This window comes from Anthonomus grandis, chromosome 20, assembly GCF_022605725.1.
Source record: "Anthonomus grandis grandis chromosome 20, icAntGran1.3, whole genome shotgun sequence".
Classification (NCBI taxonomy): Eukaryota; Metazoa; Arthropoda; class Insecta; order Coleoptera; family Curculionidae; genus Anthonomus; species Anthonomus grandis.
The window spans coordinates 8,196,360-8,213,865 of NC_065565.1; the positions used below are offsets into that span (position 1 = coordinate 8,196,360).

The 17,506-nt window shown below is 34.7% G+C and overlaps 1 protein-coding gene across 1 annotated transcript; it reads left to right on the forward strand.

The window, feature by feature from the left end:
• Positions 1–9,798: 9,798 nt before the first annotated feature.
• On the forward strand, positions 9,799–17,255 carry LOC126747881 (peptidyl-prolyl cis-trans isomerase). Its single transcript, XM_050456795.1, has 3 exons — positions 9,799–10,012; positions 15,429–15,733; positions 16,794–17,255. Exons 1-3 carry the CDS (start codon positions 9,815–9,817, stop codon positions 16,915–16,917), a joined length of 627 nt encoding a protein of 208 aa, XP_050312752.1. The 5' UTR covers positions 9,799–9,814; the 3' UTR covers positions 16,918–17,255.
• Positions 17,256–17,506: the final 251 nt, after the last annotated feature.

Genomic DNA, 17,506 nt, shown 5'->3' on the forward strand with positions numbered 1-17,506 from the left:
GGCAAGTGAATATCTCGGGTTTTAGTAGTCCAAATTTGGAAATTCTTGATTTATTGACTAGTCTGAAGTCTTCTTTAGTCTTTTTTGAAAAAATCACTAAAATCAGTTGACTAGAAGTCAAGATAATGGAATTCTTAGTCCAGGAGTGCCTGTAAGGAAGAAAATAATTTGTCTCGTATTGGCAATTGCATATCTTGAGTTCTAGTAGTCCAAATTTGGAAATTATTGATTTGTGGACTAGTCTGAAGTCTTCTTTAGTCCTTTTTGAAAAATCACTAAAATCCGTTGATTATAAGTCAAGATAATGGAATTCTTAGTCCAGGAGTGCCTGTAAGGAAGAAAATAATTTGTCTCGTATTGGCAATTGCATATCTTGAGTTCTAGTAGTCCAAATTTGGAAATTATTGATTTGTGGACTAGTCTGAAGTCTTCTTTAGTCCTTTTTGAAAAATCACTAAAATCCGTTGACTATAAGTCAAGATAATGGAGTTCTTATTCCAGAAGTGCCTGTAAGAAAAAATTAATTTGTCTCTTATTGGCAAATGAATATCTCGAGTTCTAATAGTCCAAATTTAGAAATTATTGATTTATGGACTAGTCTGAAGTCTTTTTTAGTCTTTTTTGAAAAAATCACTAAAATCCATTCACTAAAAGTCAAGATAATGGAATTCTTAGTCCAGGAGTGCCTGTAAGAAAAAAAATAATTTGTCTCTTAGTGGCAAGTGAATATCTCGGGTTTTAGTAGTCCAAATTTGGAAATTCTTGATTTATTGACTAGTCTGAAGTCTTCTTTAGTCTTTTTTGAAAAAATCACTAAAATCAGTTGACTAGAAGTCAAGATAATGGAATTCTTAGTCCAGGAGTGCCTGTAAGGAGGAAAATAATTTGTCTCTTATTGGCAAGTGAATATCTCGAGTTCTAGTAGTCCAAATTTAGAAATTCTTGATTTGTGGACTAGTCTGAAGTCTTTTTTAGTGTTTTTTGAAAAAATGAGTAAAATCCGTTCATTAGAAGTCAAGATAATGAAAATCTTAGTCCAGGAGTGCCTGTAAGAAAAAAATAATTTGTCTCTTGACTAGAAGTCAAGGTATATCTATTAAACTGTAGAATATACGTATATAGTATACTATTCTGTTTACAAAAAGGACATTACCCTTACCCCCCCACCCACCCCACACAATTTACCAGTAAGAAATTGAATTTTCAAAAATCGACGATAGCAAGTTGATACACTCCTGAAGGAAACGCTGGTGCCAAGACGTCCTTGGAAGTGCACGAATTAAATTAATAAAGCCAAAGTACAATTTATTGGATAAATATTATCACGAGACTTACCTAAATTTAGCGAGTTTCCGTTCAATGTTATCTAAACTCATTATCGCCGCAGTAGTTTTCACAATCAAAGTCACATTAGGAATAAAAAGTTTCATTACCTACCTACCGTGTTACAGCAGCAATTTCACACAAAAATGTATGGCATGCAAGCACGCCGGATTTATTGCGGCTTGCATGTCTTGAAATACGGCCAAATATACTTCGGGGATTAATTATTATACTCACCCTTATTTATTATGCAAATATTGGAAATCAGGTGTAATACACTTACTCGGTACCGCCGCTGTCCATTAACCGTTGCTTTTCCACCAGTTTATAATAAATTTTCGTTTGCCAATCGTTGTCGCTCGGTAGAATGATGTCGAACGATCCTTCGTCCATTTCTTCAGGGCCATTGAGCATGTAATTCTTCAAAATCTAAAATTAAAGGAGCATTAGTTAGTCGCAAGTATACGGGTCTGGCAAAGTCTGGTGTTGAGTGCGCAAGCACGTGTGTTTCAAAGAAACTAATTTATTCGTGGTAGTTCTTACCGATGGCAGGACTGTATTAAAGACGTTTCCCTCTCCCAATGCGCTCAAGTTAACCCAAAGTTGATGTTCTCGAGGTGAAATGCTGGGACTAGCCGAGGCGGGCGTGTACTTTGCTATCTGATCAATTTTTGCTGTTGCCTCCATTGTTTCAATAATCTGTTACCGCCCGTTTAATGTAGCTTCTTTAAGAGGATAATTGAAAAGGTAGACCTGGAAGTAAAAAAAATAATTCGATTGAGTCTGTTTAGGATATAGAATACGTTGTTATAACCGCTTCTTTTTGGGAGTTTCCTTTGAGACGACTCGTCGGATAAAAGTGCCTATAACTTTTTTTTTAATTAGGGTAGAGAAATGATTTTTACCTTTTTATAATCTAGAAATGTCAGGGTACCACTTGATTGTTTACGGGTTTTCATTTGTTTTTTTTGGTTAAGGACTAGGACGCCTTCAAACAACCTTCTACGTAGAACAGTTTCTGCTCTACACCTTTTGTCAACTTTGACGCTTATTACCGGCATACCTATGACACCTGCGAAAACCATTTTTCTTCCGAAACAACCGAAGACTATTTGGGTATAATCCACTGAAAACCGTTTTTCTTCAAACGTTACCGTTTTTCCGCAACGCGTTGTTATTTAAGAAAAAATAAGCCGGTCCAGTCAACCAGTCATATACCGTCGACACCGCGGTAGGAGTCCTCGTGGTGCAATAAGTAACTGGTCCAGCACCCAATGTAAAAGGTCCGTGTCAACAACGCGGATGTGCGACGCGTCTCCATGGCAACGAAAACGCCGAAAAAAGACCCTTTTTATAATCGAAATTTAACCACTAAAACCGATCGGAATGGGTCTAGAATTGATGTTAGACTGTTCCTAAGGCTTTAAACTATTTTTTCATATACAAATCATAAGGTAAAAACCTTTTTTTATGCCCGAAATCATCATCTGAAAATGGTCGATTTTGACGTCTACGCGCGATTTTGACAATATGGCGTCAACGTGGATGAATCGGCTTGGACTTGCTTCCTAATTTCATTGATAAAATGCTTAAAATAGCTTAGAACTTCCTGGAATTGATACGGAATTATTCGAGAGACTCTGGAGAATCCGAATATGTGCATATCATTTAGCAAATCGTCTTCTTTTAGCCGTGATAATTCGGCAAAGTTTTGAAGTTTTAGAATTTACCGTGTATTATTATTATATTAAAGCGAAGTTCTTATTATGTGCTTCAGACCGATTTTCGGATCCTGCGTCACATAAACGCTAATAACTTTTGTTCTATGGCGAATTTTTTTTTCTGGTTTTTACCGTTTTATGTGCGAAGGATGAGGCTACGTGATGGTAGGAAAAAAATTGGGCCACGCCCCCCTAGGGGGTGAGCGTGGTAAAAAACTGCTTTTTTCGCGAAAGCAGTTTGTGGAAAACTGACTGAGCCGAATTTTCTGAAACTCATTGACGTTAAAGGCCTTTATATAACGCGGCTCCTAAAGGGCGCTTTTTACGATAAACCTTTTAGAAGTCGGATTTTTCTGCGAATGATTGTTGAACTTTTCGCGCGGTACCTCGCGGACTTAAACGGTTGTGGGGCCTAAACGGTAACGTTTAGGACAATGCGGACAAATTGACCCTTTTCTACCTTAAAGTAGATTTCTTTTTTGTTAAAACTATTTTTTTCAAAAAGAAACTCATTCCGAGATAAACGAGCTCAAACTTAAAAAAAAAATTTTTTTTTAAAAGTGAATTTTTTGAGAAATAAATTTTTTTCTAGTTCTTTAAAATTTTTTTAATTTTTTTCGTTTGCACCGTTTGAAAGCCCAATCCTTTAGGATTAATTAGAGGTATTATTCATGGCGCTAGGTATTATACAGGATAAGCTGTGTTAATAAATATGAACCCCTTTTTAAGCCTTTTTTTGAACGATTTTTTCTATTTTTATTAATAACTCTTTAATGGCGGCACCTACAGATTTCAAACTTTCAGCGTTTTAAGAACTTTTTAAAACCTATTTTTCGATACAGTCTACAACCTTCTACGTAGACCAGTTTCTGCTCTACACCTTTTGTCAACTTTGACGCTTATTACCGGCATACCTATGACACCTGCGAAAACCATTTTTTTTCTGAAACAACCGGAGACTATTTGGGTATAATCCACTGAAAACCGTTTTTCTTTAAACGTTACCGTTTTTCCGCAACACGTTGTTATTTAAGAAAAAATAAGCCGGTCCAATCAACCAGTCATATATTGTCGACACCGCGGTAGGAGTCCTCATGGTGCAATAAGTAGCTGGTCCAGCACCCAATGTAAAAGGTCCGTGTCAACAACGCGGATGTGCGACGCGTCTCCATGGCAACGAAAACGCCGAAAAAAGACCCTTTTTATAATCGAAATTTAAGCACTAAAACCGATTGGAATCGGTCCAGAATTGATGTTAGACTGTTCCTAAGGCTTCATACTATTTTTCCATGTACAAATCATAAGGTAAAAACCTGTTTTTGTACCCTAAAACGTCGTCTGAAAATGGTCGATTTTGACGTCTACGCGCGATTTTTTCGGCGGTTTTGACAATATGGCGTCAACGTGGATGAATCGGCTCGGACTCGCTTCCTAATTTCATTGATAAAATGCTTAAAATAGCTCAGAACTTCCTGGAATTGATACGGAATTATTCCAGATACTCTGGAGAATCCGAATATGTGCATATCTTTTACTAAATCGGGCTCGTTTAGCCGTGATAATTCGCAACGTTTTGACGTTTATTATAATAATATTCATGCGACACAGTGGTCTAGACAAGGCATTTTCCTAGACAAAAATGACGACACAGTGGGTCCTAATGATAAAAAAAAAATCTAATCTAAGGGATTTAATGGGTATTAGGGTATAATTATTAATTTTTTACGGTTTTTACTTGTTTTAAATAGCAGATCACTCAGAAGTCGATGAGAAGGCTTTTAGAAGATTGCTTGTCATTCAAGACACAACTTCAAAGGTTTTTGTTGCATTTTGAGATCTTACGAAGGCTTTTGACTACGTGGGTCCCACAATATTGAGGCATAAATTGGTTCTGTAACTTGACTCTCTCCTGTTTTTTCGTTATACTACAATTTGACGGATTGTTGACCGTTTATGTGTGAATTCGAGGCCTATCCTCTTAATACATAAATTTCGTATTCGATTATTTTCGGAAAAGTAATTTATTTAAAAAAAAACCCAATCGAGGGCACGCAACCTTAATAAAAATGGAAATACATATTATATAGAACCGAGCAGTAATGTAAAAATCGCACTGAAATTGTTCGTCAGTTAACACGACTCTCTAAATTGAATTGTCGGGTTGCAAGCGCGATTTCAAGTGGCATTTACTTAAAACAGGAATTTCCCGCATAATAAAATAATCGGGGATAAATAAATAACTGTGTGACCCCTCGTTCCTGGCATATACAGGCCTTATTTTATTCATATAAAGAGATAAAACTTGTGTTCGACTGACTTCGCGTGTTTCTCAGTGATAGCGATCTTTAATAAATTGTGTATTATTCAAAAGTCTCAATAAAAATAAACCTATATACATATTTTGGCTTTTTTATGAGGTCGAACTTGTACCTCTTTATTATTGGGTCTACTGAACTCCGCCTCCTTAGAAGAAACTTGCTCGGCCAGGCTGCCCACTCTCAAATCAATCGAAATATCCTTACTCCTTCCCTCACACTTAAGTAATTATCAAGAATCTATTTTTAAAGCAAATTAATCGCACGACAAGCAACACAAAAACGAACTAAAACTAATTTCTTACCCAATCAAAAGGGGGCCGGGAGGGGGGGGGGAGCGAACAAAACTAATAACGGTCTAACGGTCTAAAAACTAATAATTTGTCAGCGCTTAAAAGCAGCTTTAGCTAGCGACAGATACGGACCATAAGTGTGACTGTGGAGCGAGTCGCCGTGTGGTGCTGTCGATCCCGACACCTGTTCGACCAACTTCCAAGTGTCACGCATGCAGCAGCTATATATTTGCCTATATAATATAATTTATTATGTTATAATAGTCTTGCCCTTGCTTCGTATTCGTTCATTTCTAGTCTAGTCAGGTCACGGGTATAGAGGAGGAAATGCCTGAGGCTTATAGGGTGAACTGGATTCGATACTTTGGGTAATTTCTTGGTTCTTCCAGGCATTTTTATCACCCCATATCGGGATGTTTAAAGCGTATTTGTTAATGAGAACTAAATTATTTAAAGATTTTGGTGGGTGCCGAAATCAATTACGGAATGCCAAAGTTCTCGGAGGAGTATTTTAGACGGCGCAACTTTTTAAATTTATGTTTATTTGAGAAGAGGTCGATATAATTATAAGCCATTAATTAAAACTTGAATAGAAATTTAGTCAATGGTGCCATGAAGTTTCCTTATTATTCCGAAAAACCAATATTTTGACTAGGAACTTGTGGATTGGAATAATAGTCCAAGAGTTGGTTCCATACATAGATAAAAACACTCTGTACCTCCTTCTCTACCCTTCAAGTTTCGAAGAGATGAGCACGACGTTGATCTGAGATGTTCGGTTCCTCGTTATCGTCTCTTTTAATGCTGCTTCAGTGTCCAATAAACTTCAGAACTCGCTTAAGATAAAATCAAAATCGCACTTCTTCAGGTTACAGAAAGTCTCCTTATAATTTAGAAAGGGAAATATGTATATTTTTTTGTTTGTCATTGTCTTTAGTTTCAGAACTAATGTTTGCATAATACTTGTAAAGAATTGACTTCTTCATAGTATGCTTTTTATTTCATCAAAATACGTCCGTTAGTTTTTGAGATATTCAGGTTCAAAGTGAGTGCTTACTACCTTGAAGAACAAACACGCAGCCTGGATCCCACTGCACAAAAAGTTCTTTAGTCCCAAAACTGTTGTCTTTCAACTAAAAAACTAAAACGTTGTGCAGACGAATTGACTCCTCCCTTATGTAGACTGTTCACGGCATCAGGTATAAACAGGGCCAATTTCCAACAAGCTGGAAAACTGCTCGAGTGCAAGCTGTACCCAAAAAGGGTAAGAAGACGATGCCCTCCAATTGCACTAGTTCCAGTAATATCGAAGATTATGGAGAAAGCAGTCAACCAACAACTACTGTTAAGATATCTGCAATCATCTGGACTAATCAGCGATCATCAAAGCTTAGATCCACCGGCGATCTTCTGGCTTACGTCACACACTTGTGGACGGAGGCCATGGAGAAGCACGGCGAGTCCCGCTCAGTCGCTCTTGACATTTCCAAGGCATTTGACAGAGTGTGGCAACTAACCAAGCTCTCCTCAATCGGCGTAGAAAACTCATTATTGAATTGGATCAAAAGTTTTCTTGAAGGATACCTCTCCGACAAATTTAACATTAAGGCTGGAGTCTCTCAAGAATCTCCCACCCTCTTCTTGATATATATCAACGATTTGCTAGGAACCACTGTCAATCCAATCTACAGCTTCGCGGACGATAGCTGCACTTATTTCCACATTTAAGTCCGCCAAACCAACGACAGCCGCAAGGTCTCAGAATCTTAGGCAGCAACAAGTAGCTTCAATCAACAACGATATTAGAGCAATCTTGGAGTGGGGCGGTAACAATCTGGTCAATTTTAACGCAAAAAAAACGCAGGCTGCAGTATTTACGATGAAGACTAACCTTGGTGGCCCGGAGCTGGTTATGGCAGGGAAAACATTGCCAATGAAATCATCTTTACATCTTCTAGGAGTCGAGGTCATCAACAGTGTGTCCTGGCATGACCACGTTGCCGAGGTCGCCAGGGCGGCTTCCAAAAAACTCGGAGTGCTTTTCAAACAACGAGAACAGCTGCTGACTCTTTATAGGGCTCAAATACGCCCTTCCTCGAGTATTGCTCGCATGTCTGGAGCTCTGCACCCAAGCATAGTTTAAACCTGCTGGATTCTTTTCAGAAGAGAGCTATTCGTCTTATCGACAAACCAGAACTGACAAAGAGTCTGTATAGTCTGGAGCACAGGAGAAAGCTGGCTGACCTCTGTTTATACTACCGTTATTATTACGGTAAGTGCTCCTCTGAGCTGGCAGGCCTGATTCCACCCAGGGCTGTTTCGGCTAGAAGGACGCGTCTAGCAGTTGCACCTGCCTACCCCAAGGACGTCGCTGTATCGGGACTCATTCATCTTCTTTGTGGAACGGGCTTCCACCTCACATATTTCCCGACGCATACAACCTGCAGCGATTCAAGATAAACGCCCACAAATATCTTCGCACAAGCGCCACTCCAAGAGTAACATAGGACTTTCCTCTTGTGCTTGTATTTAGGACTTTCCTCTCGTTGTGTTTCCATGAATAGTTACTTCACATTATTTGAAAAAAAAACACCTTTATTAAGTTAATTGGTTACCGTTTTCACAAAAATTGTTCGAAATCGTACCCATTAGTTCGAATAACACACAATCTTGCTGCTCGACGTTTTACAAGGTTCGCAAATAAATCCAAAACGTCCATTTTCAATGCGCTCCAAGTTCTTTCGGAGTATTTACTGCTCCATCATGCTCTTTTAAACCGCCCCATACAAAAAAAATTGCAAGGCGTTAAATCCGGTGAGCGAGGAGGCCAATAAAAGAGTCCATTAATTGCGCCCCATCCAACTATCGGAAACTCATTATTTATATGCTAATGAGCTTCTCGTAAAAAAAAAAATGAAGAGATTAATTATTTCTGTTTTTGAAGAACAATGGTACAGTGAAAGCATCTTGTCGAACTTGCATTGTCTTATTTATTTAATGTAACACGACGTTTCGGTTGGTGTGAAGTATAAACTGACAGCAAACTACTATTCTGTAGGCTTATATACTAGATATGTGCAGCGATGTGGAAAGGAAAGTCATCCGTGAAAAGAGTTGGGGAGAGGACACGCCTCTCTCTAGATCCTACACTGTCCTGAGAGTAGAGGCTTCCAGATGTTGGGTACATCGACGCTTGGCTGGCTGAAGATCCCCTGATTCTGTGAAATGAAAACTTCCTCTTTCGCTAGTGCTGTTCCTTGTGCAGAATCTTGGCTTCTGACCAATGGATATTATGTCCATTATGCCACGCGTGCTCTGCTACTCCGGATTTGGAAACCTATCCTCTTTGAGTCCAGCTGCGATGTTCCTTCGCTCTGACTTCTAGGGGGCGCTTCGTTTCACCTATGTATAAGTCACCGCACTCACATGGGATCTGGTAGACGCAATTTTTTGTATCCAACAGGTCTTTGATACCACGCTTCTGATAGTGGTGCTAGATCTAAAGGCAGTTCTAATATTGTACTTGCTGGCAATGCGTCGGATTTGTTCCGATGTACCCCTAATGTAAGGTATGGGTAAATGTCTGGTTGTCGTGGTGGCCTCGTCTCTGATTTGATTTGGACGCGTCCTACTTATTAGCTTCTTTGGATATCCATTCTGTTGTAGATGGTATCCACTTCAGTCTTAAGATCCTCGTCGCTTCTACAGATGGTTCGAGCTCTATTGTAGAGGGGTCTTATGATGCCTACTTTGGTGGTTGCAGGATGGTTGGACTCATAGTGAAGATACTGTTAATATGATTAAGTAAATAAGACAATGCAAGTTCGACAAGATGTTTTCATTAATTATTTCATTGCATTGATGCGTGGCCTGATCGCGACACTGCACATTTTACGCTGCAGATTGAAATTAGGTCTTGTGTAGTGAGTGGCCTTTAGAAAATCCTTACAAACAGATTTGAGGTTCCAATTTATTTAACAATTTTTCTTAAACATAATCTTAATCCCTTGCCTAGAGACTTTGGCGATTAAAATGATTATTCGCGTAAAAGCGTCGTGATCGCGCGCGCGTTTGTACGCGCCTTAACGACTGACTGTCCGAATTGACGGGTGACAAGTGACCGTTTGTCATTGGTTTGACAGGGCGCATACTTCCGGTAAAGATGGCGCTGTTGGGCGTTCTGTCTCGCGTAGCGTCCTCTGTTTCCCTTCACAGCGGAGTCACACCATTTGCGTTTGCTGTTGTCAGCGGTTCTAATTACTGCACGACTTTAAGGAATTTGTGTTCGAAAATGGGTCTGCCGAGGGTTTTCTTCGATATGTCCGCCGACGGTCAGCCCTTGGGCCGGATCGTTATCGAGGTAAGTTCCGTTCTTTTTTTGGGAATTTTCCGTTATCGTTGCCCGGTCACGTTTTCTTCTTCTGCTCATCATTGGGTCCTCCCATGATGATGCTTCTAGAATGTATCCACTTATTAACACTTTAATTAAGTTTTAAAAGCAATAAAGCGGTTTATCGAGTAATTATTAAAAGGTGCAGCTTCCACGTGTGCATAACACCGGCGAGATTCCTTCATAAAATCGCCGGCCATTCTTTGTTAATTCCTATTTTTGTTTGTGATGGAAAGAACCATGCGCTCACGATGACTCGTTAAATCCTTCCTTTGCAGATCAAAGTGTAGTGAATTCAAGGATCTTTTTTTTATTATTTAGGTTATGTAGGAGGTGCAAGTCTTGTTGCATGCTTAATAAGGAATTTATGTGATTAGTATAATGGTCGCTGTTTCTATAGCATTCAAGTACATTTGGCAATTTTCAAGTAGCAATAACTCTATTAAAAAAAAAAAGGGGGCATACCCGAGCTGTATAAGTCAAACGAGTACAGATCCTTCAATTTTATTGACAATTTTTATACAGTTAAGTTATAAGGCCCTTATTCTTTAATTAATTAAACAGTAAAGGACTTAAATTGGGTCAATTTCAGATTGATTTTCATTAAAAAGTCTTAAATGATAGGCATGCAGCAATTTGATTTATAACTGCAGTCAATAAAAACAATATTATGTACCTAGGTAGTAATTCCATGTCCGGACTCTATACTCTATAATTTATATCGATTGCATTAATTTGAATTTCGATATGGCCTATTATACAGGGAAGGCACTTTATTAATTAATTATTTCAATGAACTAATTTGCCTATAAACAATATTATTTTGCATAACAGGACCGATGATCTGAATGAGACTTGAATTTGTTAATACTGTAAAGGGAAAAATTCATTTATTGCTTTAAAATTTAATTATTGTGATTATTATGTTTAGTTTAAGGAAATATGAGCACATATCCTCTGGCTATAAAAAAAATAATGAACTATTTCATTTCTTATTTAAATATTCGAGAAAGGTTAATTAATTTCAATGCAATACATACATCAGTTACACATCTACCTATAGCCTCTGACGACCCCCTTTTGAAACAACTCCCGAACCTTGATATAATTCAATTTATATAAGAAATACAAGAATTGTTTATTGTGTCTCTTTTGGTTTTTTTTTAATTGATTGTTGATATATAAATTTGTATTTGTTGTGGAATAGCTGTTAGATACGAGTGTCTATTTTAGTTTAATAGTTCAAAAACCTCTCGACAGTTTTTCCTAATTTTCTCAAAAACTAAAGGGAAAATGGAAAATTTTCTTTTAGCATTAGAATCTAAATTAAAAATAGAATAAATCGTAAAGAATAACATTTTGTTGAAAATTGATTAATGGAGAAGTTATGAGAGGTTTTTGAAAAAATGATTTACTTGATTTAATCGGTAAAAGCTGAAAAACATGTCAAACAAAAAAAACCCTTTTTTAATAATACTACCCTTAGATTTAATTTTTTTTTGGAGATGGATAAATTGCTCAAAAGCCTTCAAAAAAGTCTTATAAAACTTTTTTCAAAAATGTACCATAAAAAAGTTATAGCATATTTTCCAAGAAAAATCTTCCTCGAAAAATCCAAAGGGGTACCCATGGGAAATTGTTCATAATTTCAGTTTTTATTTTTTTTCTGGAAAACTATTGGTTGGAAAAAAAATTGGTTAAAATAAAAGTTGTTTGGATTATCAATGCGCGTCATATGCACTAGTAAAATCATTTTTATATTCAACAGTTTTCCAGAAAATTAGGAAAAACCTTTAAACAGTTTTTCCTCATTTTCTTGAGAACTATTGGGAATATCGAAAAATTTTTTTTAGCCTTGGATTCCTCATCAAAAATAGAACAAATCATAAAGAATAACATTTTGTTGAAAATTGATAAATAAAGGAGTTATGGAAGGTTTTTGAAAAAATTGGGAAAATTTTGGGTCAAAAATGTAAAAAAAAAAAAATTTTTTTAAATTTAATTATTTTTTTGGAAATGGATAAATTGCTCAAAGGACTTCAAAAAAGTCTTATAAAACTTTTTTAGAAAATGTACCTGAAAAAAGTTATGAGCAAATTTCCCCCTCAAAAAATTCAAAGGGGTACCCCTGGAAAAATGTTCATATTTTTGGTTTTTATTTTTTTTCTGGAAAACTATTGGTTGGAGAAAAAAATTGTTAGAACAAAAGTTGTTTGGAATGTCAAGGCACATCAGATGCCATAGAAAAATAATTTTTATATTCAACGGTTTTCCGGAAAATTGAAGAAAACTCCAAAACAGTTTTTCTTCATTTTCCCGAGAACTATTGGGATTATCGAAAATTTTCTTTTAGCTTTGGATTCCTGATCAAAAATAGAACAAATCATAAAGAATAACATTTTGTCGAAAAACGATTAATGAAGGAGTTATAAAATATTTTTGAAAAAATTTAAAATTTTTGGATAAAAAATTTAAAAAAAAAATTTTTGAAAAAAATGATTATTTTTTTTGGAAATTGATAAATCATTTAAAAGCCTTCAAGAAAGTCTTATAACACTTTTTTCAAAAATGTACTACAAAAAAGTTATAGCATTTTTCCCAAAAATGTCTCCCTCGAAAAAATGCAAAGGGGTACCCATGGGAAATTGTTCATAATTTCGGTTTTTATTTTTTTTCTGGAAAACTATTGGTTGGGGAAAAAATTGGTTAAAATAAAAGTTGTTTGGATTATCAATGCGCGTCATATGCACTAGAAAAATCATTTTTATATTCAACAGTTTTCCAGAAAATTAGGAAAAACCTTTAAAAAGTTTTTCCTCCTTTTCTTGAGAACTATTGGGAATATCGAAAAAAATTTTTTAACCTTGGATTCCTGATCAAAAATAGAACAAATCATAAAGAATAACATTTTGTTGAAAATTGATAAATAAAGGAGTTATGGAAGATTTTTGAAAAAATGGAAAATTTTGGGGTAAAAAATTGAAAAAAAAAATTTTTTCGAAATTTTTTATTTTTTTTTTGGAAATAGATAAATCGCCCAAAGGACTTCAAAAAAGTCTTATAAATTTTTTTTGGAAAATGTACGTGGAAAAAGTTATGAGCAAATTTCCCCCTCAAAAAATTCAAAGGGGTACCCCTGGAAAAATGTTCATAATTTCGGTTTTCATTTTTTTTCTGGAAAACTATTCGTTGGAGAAAAAAATTGTTAGAACAAAAGTTGTTTAGAATGTCAAGGCACATCAGATGCCATAGAAAAATCGTTTTTACATCCAGCAGTTTTCCGGAAAATTGAGGAAAACTCCAAAACAGTTTTTTCTCATTTTCTGGAAAACTACTGGGAATATGGAAAATTTTCTTTTGGCATTGAACTCCTATTCAAAAATAGAACAAATTATATAGAATAATATTTTGTGGAAAATTGATAAATAAAAAAGTTATGAGAGGTTTTTGAAAAAATGAAAAATTTTTGGGTAAAAAATGTGAAAAAAATTTTTTTTGATAAAACTATTTTTTTTTTTTGAAAATGGATAAATTGCTTAAAGGGCTTCAAAAAAGTCTTATAAAACTTTTTTCAAAAATGTACCATAAAAAAGTTATAGCCTATTTTCCAAGAAAAAACTTCCTCGAAAAATCCAAAGGGGTACCCATGGGAAAATGTTCATAATTTTGGTTTTTATTTTTTTTCTGGAAAACTATTGGTTGGAGAAAAAATTTGTTTTAACAAAAGTTGTTTGGAATGTCATTGTGCATCAGATGCAATAGAAAAATAATTTTTAAATTCTACAGTTTTCCAGAAAATTGAGGAAAACCTTTAAACAGTTTTTCCTAATTTTCTCGAGAACTATTGGGAATATCGAAAATTTTCTTTTAGTTTTGGATTCCTGATCAAAAATAGAACAAATTATATAGAATAATGTTTTGTCGAAAATTGATAAATAAAGAAGTTATGGAAGATTTTTGAAAAAATAGAAAATTTTGCAAAACATTGTTTTCCAAAATAATACACTTGGATAACACAGTTTGTTTATTTAAATTTGTTATAATTATATATATGTATATTATTAAATATTTAATACAAAAACAGTAATTTTTCCAAAGAATTTCTTACTGGGTCAATGTGTGGGGTGGGTGGGGGGCTAAGGGTTGTATTAAAGGAAAACGTTTTTATTGCATAAAATAATTGAAAATAAATTGAGTAATTTTTCATAAAATTGTACAAAAAAAGCTTCCAGAGCACGGATTTACATGATTTTTTCGATAAAAGCTGAAAAACATCTGAAACAAAAAAAATTTTTTTTAAAAATACTACCCTTAGCCCCCCACCCACCCCACACATTGACCCAGTAAGAAATTCTCTGGCAAAATCATTATTTTTCAAAATAACACACATAACTTAATTTGTATGCTAAATATTTATATGTAAATTAAATAAAATTATATTACAAATTTAAATAAACAATTTTATTCACGTATATATGATTTGATAAAACAGTGATTTTTCAAATGAATTTTTTACTGGTAAATAATGTGGGGTGGGTGGGGGGCTAAGGGTAGTATTGTTAAAAAAAGGGTTTTTTGTTTGAGATGTCTTTTAGCTTTTACCGAAAAAATCAAGTAAATTCATGCTCTGGAAGCCTTTTTATACATTTTTTTTGAAAAATTACTCTTATTTATTTTAAATTATTTTATGCAATATAAACGTTTTTCATCAATACAACCCTTAGCCCCCCACCCACCCCACATTATTTACCAGTAAGAAATTCTACTGAAAAATCATTATTTTTTAAAATAATACGTTGTTTGTGCTCTAGAGTTATTTTATTTATTTAAATTTAATATAATTTTTTATATAAATATTTAATACAAAAACAGTGTTAATGAGTTAAGAATTACAGACGAAAATCAGTGATTTTTCCAAAGAATTTTTTACTGGTAAAATATGTGGGGTGGGTGGGAGGGCTAAAGGTAGTTTTTTGAAAAACAATTTTTTTTATAAAAGATTAAAACCGTTTTTTAATAAAACTATCCTTAGCCCCCCACCCACCCCACACATTAACCCAGTAAGAAATCCTTTGAAAAAATCACTGTTTTTGTATTAAATATTTAACAATATACATATATATAATTATATAAAATTTAAATAAACAAAATGTGTTATCCAAGCGTATTATTTTGGAAAACAATTTCTTACTGGTAAGTTGTATGGGGTGGGTAAGGATGGTCCGTTAAAAAACAACGTTTTTGCAGAAAATATCTACGTAAATAAGTCTATTTTCTTCTTCTGTTCAATAATTGACGTAATCCTCGACAAAATAAAAGTCAGTTAGGATAAAGCTGTATCCAACTGATCCGTTCAATCTCTCTCTCTCTCTCTCTCTCAAAACAGCTTCGCTCCGACGTGGTACCAAAAACGGCGGAAAACTTCCGCGCCCTCTGCACCGGCGAAAAGGGCTTCGGCTACAAGGGCTCCACCTTTCATCGCGTCATCCCGAACTTCATGTGCCAGGGGGGCGACTTCACCGCCCACAACGGCACCGGCGGCAAATCGATTTACGGCAGCAAATTCGCCGACGAGAACTTCACCCTGAAGCATACCGGGCCGGGAGTCATGTCGATGGCGAACGCGGGACCCGACACCAACGGGTCCCAGTTCTTCATCACGACAGTCAAGACTTCCTGGTTGGACAATAGGTAAGATTAGAGGAGGAGAAGATCGTCGCCCTCCTTGATTATTATCAATTGACATTTGACATAAGAAGAAGAACAAACGTGACAGTTGACAAATGTCAATGGTGACAGTTCTGTCTTCTCTTTTTGCTCATGACTGTCGTTTCTATAGAAATGAAACAAATTATAATATAAACACAATAAAAACACTAAAACTGTTAATATTTTAATTTTTATCTAATTACTTCTTATGTTGACGATCTTTTGACGAAAAATTTTTAATTAAACTGTTTAGGTGAGTTTACAAATGTTCAAATTTGACCAGTAGTGTCAAATGTTCTACACGCCCAAGCAACACGTCATATTATATTATTATCGTTGAATATACGTATATCATATACTATTAATATTTAGTTTTTAAACTTTATTACTGCACTTCAAATATTTGATGAAATTCTTCTGAAAAATCGCAATTTTTTTAATTAAATCTTTATTAATATTTAATTATATGAAATTGAAATGAACAAATTATGTTATTATATATTAACGACGAAATCGGCTGTTTTTCATGCATATTATTTTAAAAAACACTGATTTTTGAATACAATTTTTTACTGGTCAGGTGTGTGGGGTGGGTGGGGGGCTAAGGGTATCATTTTAATAAAAAAAAAAACAATTTATTTACTTATTGACAATAAAAAACTCATAATTTTTGTATTTACACTTTTCTCAAGTAACCTCAAAATTTTCGAGTAAAATGAGAAAAACTCCGTTTTTTGTTTATAAACTTTAGGTTAAATACGAGTTCTCTATAATTAAATATTTAACATTTAATTGATAGCAAACGCGTTTTATAAACGTCTTTAATTTACAAACAATATACCAAACTTAAACGTTTAATAAACCTTCTCGTTAAACGTGAATAACAACATAAACATAACAACACTGAGGACAATAATTTATCCGATATTCATCGTTAAAATTCAACCAAAAATAAACGTTTGATCAACTATCGCGTGTTGCTTGGGCGCCTGTACAAATGGTACTACTCGAGGCGCCATTTTAAGTGTGAACTCTTTTGCAGGCACGTCGTCTTCGGGTCCGTCGTCGAGGGCATGGACATAGTCAAGAAAATCGAGGGCTTCGGCTCGCAATCCGGCAAAACCAATAAAAAAGTCGTCGTGTCGGATTGCGGCCAGTTATCTTAAATTTAATTATTATTTAAAATAAAAAACAACAACAATAGATGCACCTATTTCTAATAATAATAATAATAATAATCAATCGACCATAGTTGAATGTACCATCATCATTATCATCCCTCCCTGAACTCTTCATCCAATTATTAATTAATTAATTAATTAATAGGGCTGAGTGAAGCTACCCTAATGGTGATTATTATTATTGGGTGTATCGATATTATAATGTAATAACGTTTTCCAATACAAGTGTTTTTTTGTTTGTTTGAAGCATTTAAAGCCCTTCAGTGCATTTACTACCACTACTACTACTGATTTGAGTTGAAATAAATTTAATTTTAAATTTCCTTGTGTGTGTGTTTTTAATTTTAATTAACGAGGAATTGTAACTCTTGATGAAATAAAGCGGACCTGATGTGGTTTTTTTTTCTCCAATTTTTTGCAGGTTATGGAGTCTTTTGTCAGCGAATTTTTTTTTTTTTTTTTTTTTTTTTAATGGAAAAATTAAATATTATTTTTAAATTAAATTTATTTTTAATATTTTTTAAATTAAAATTTTTTTTTACATTTTTTTTATTTTTTTAATTTTTTTTTAATT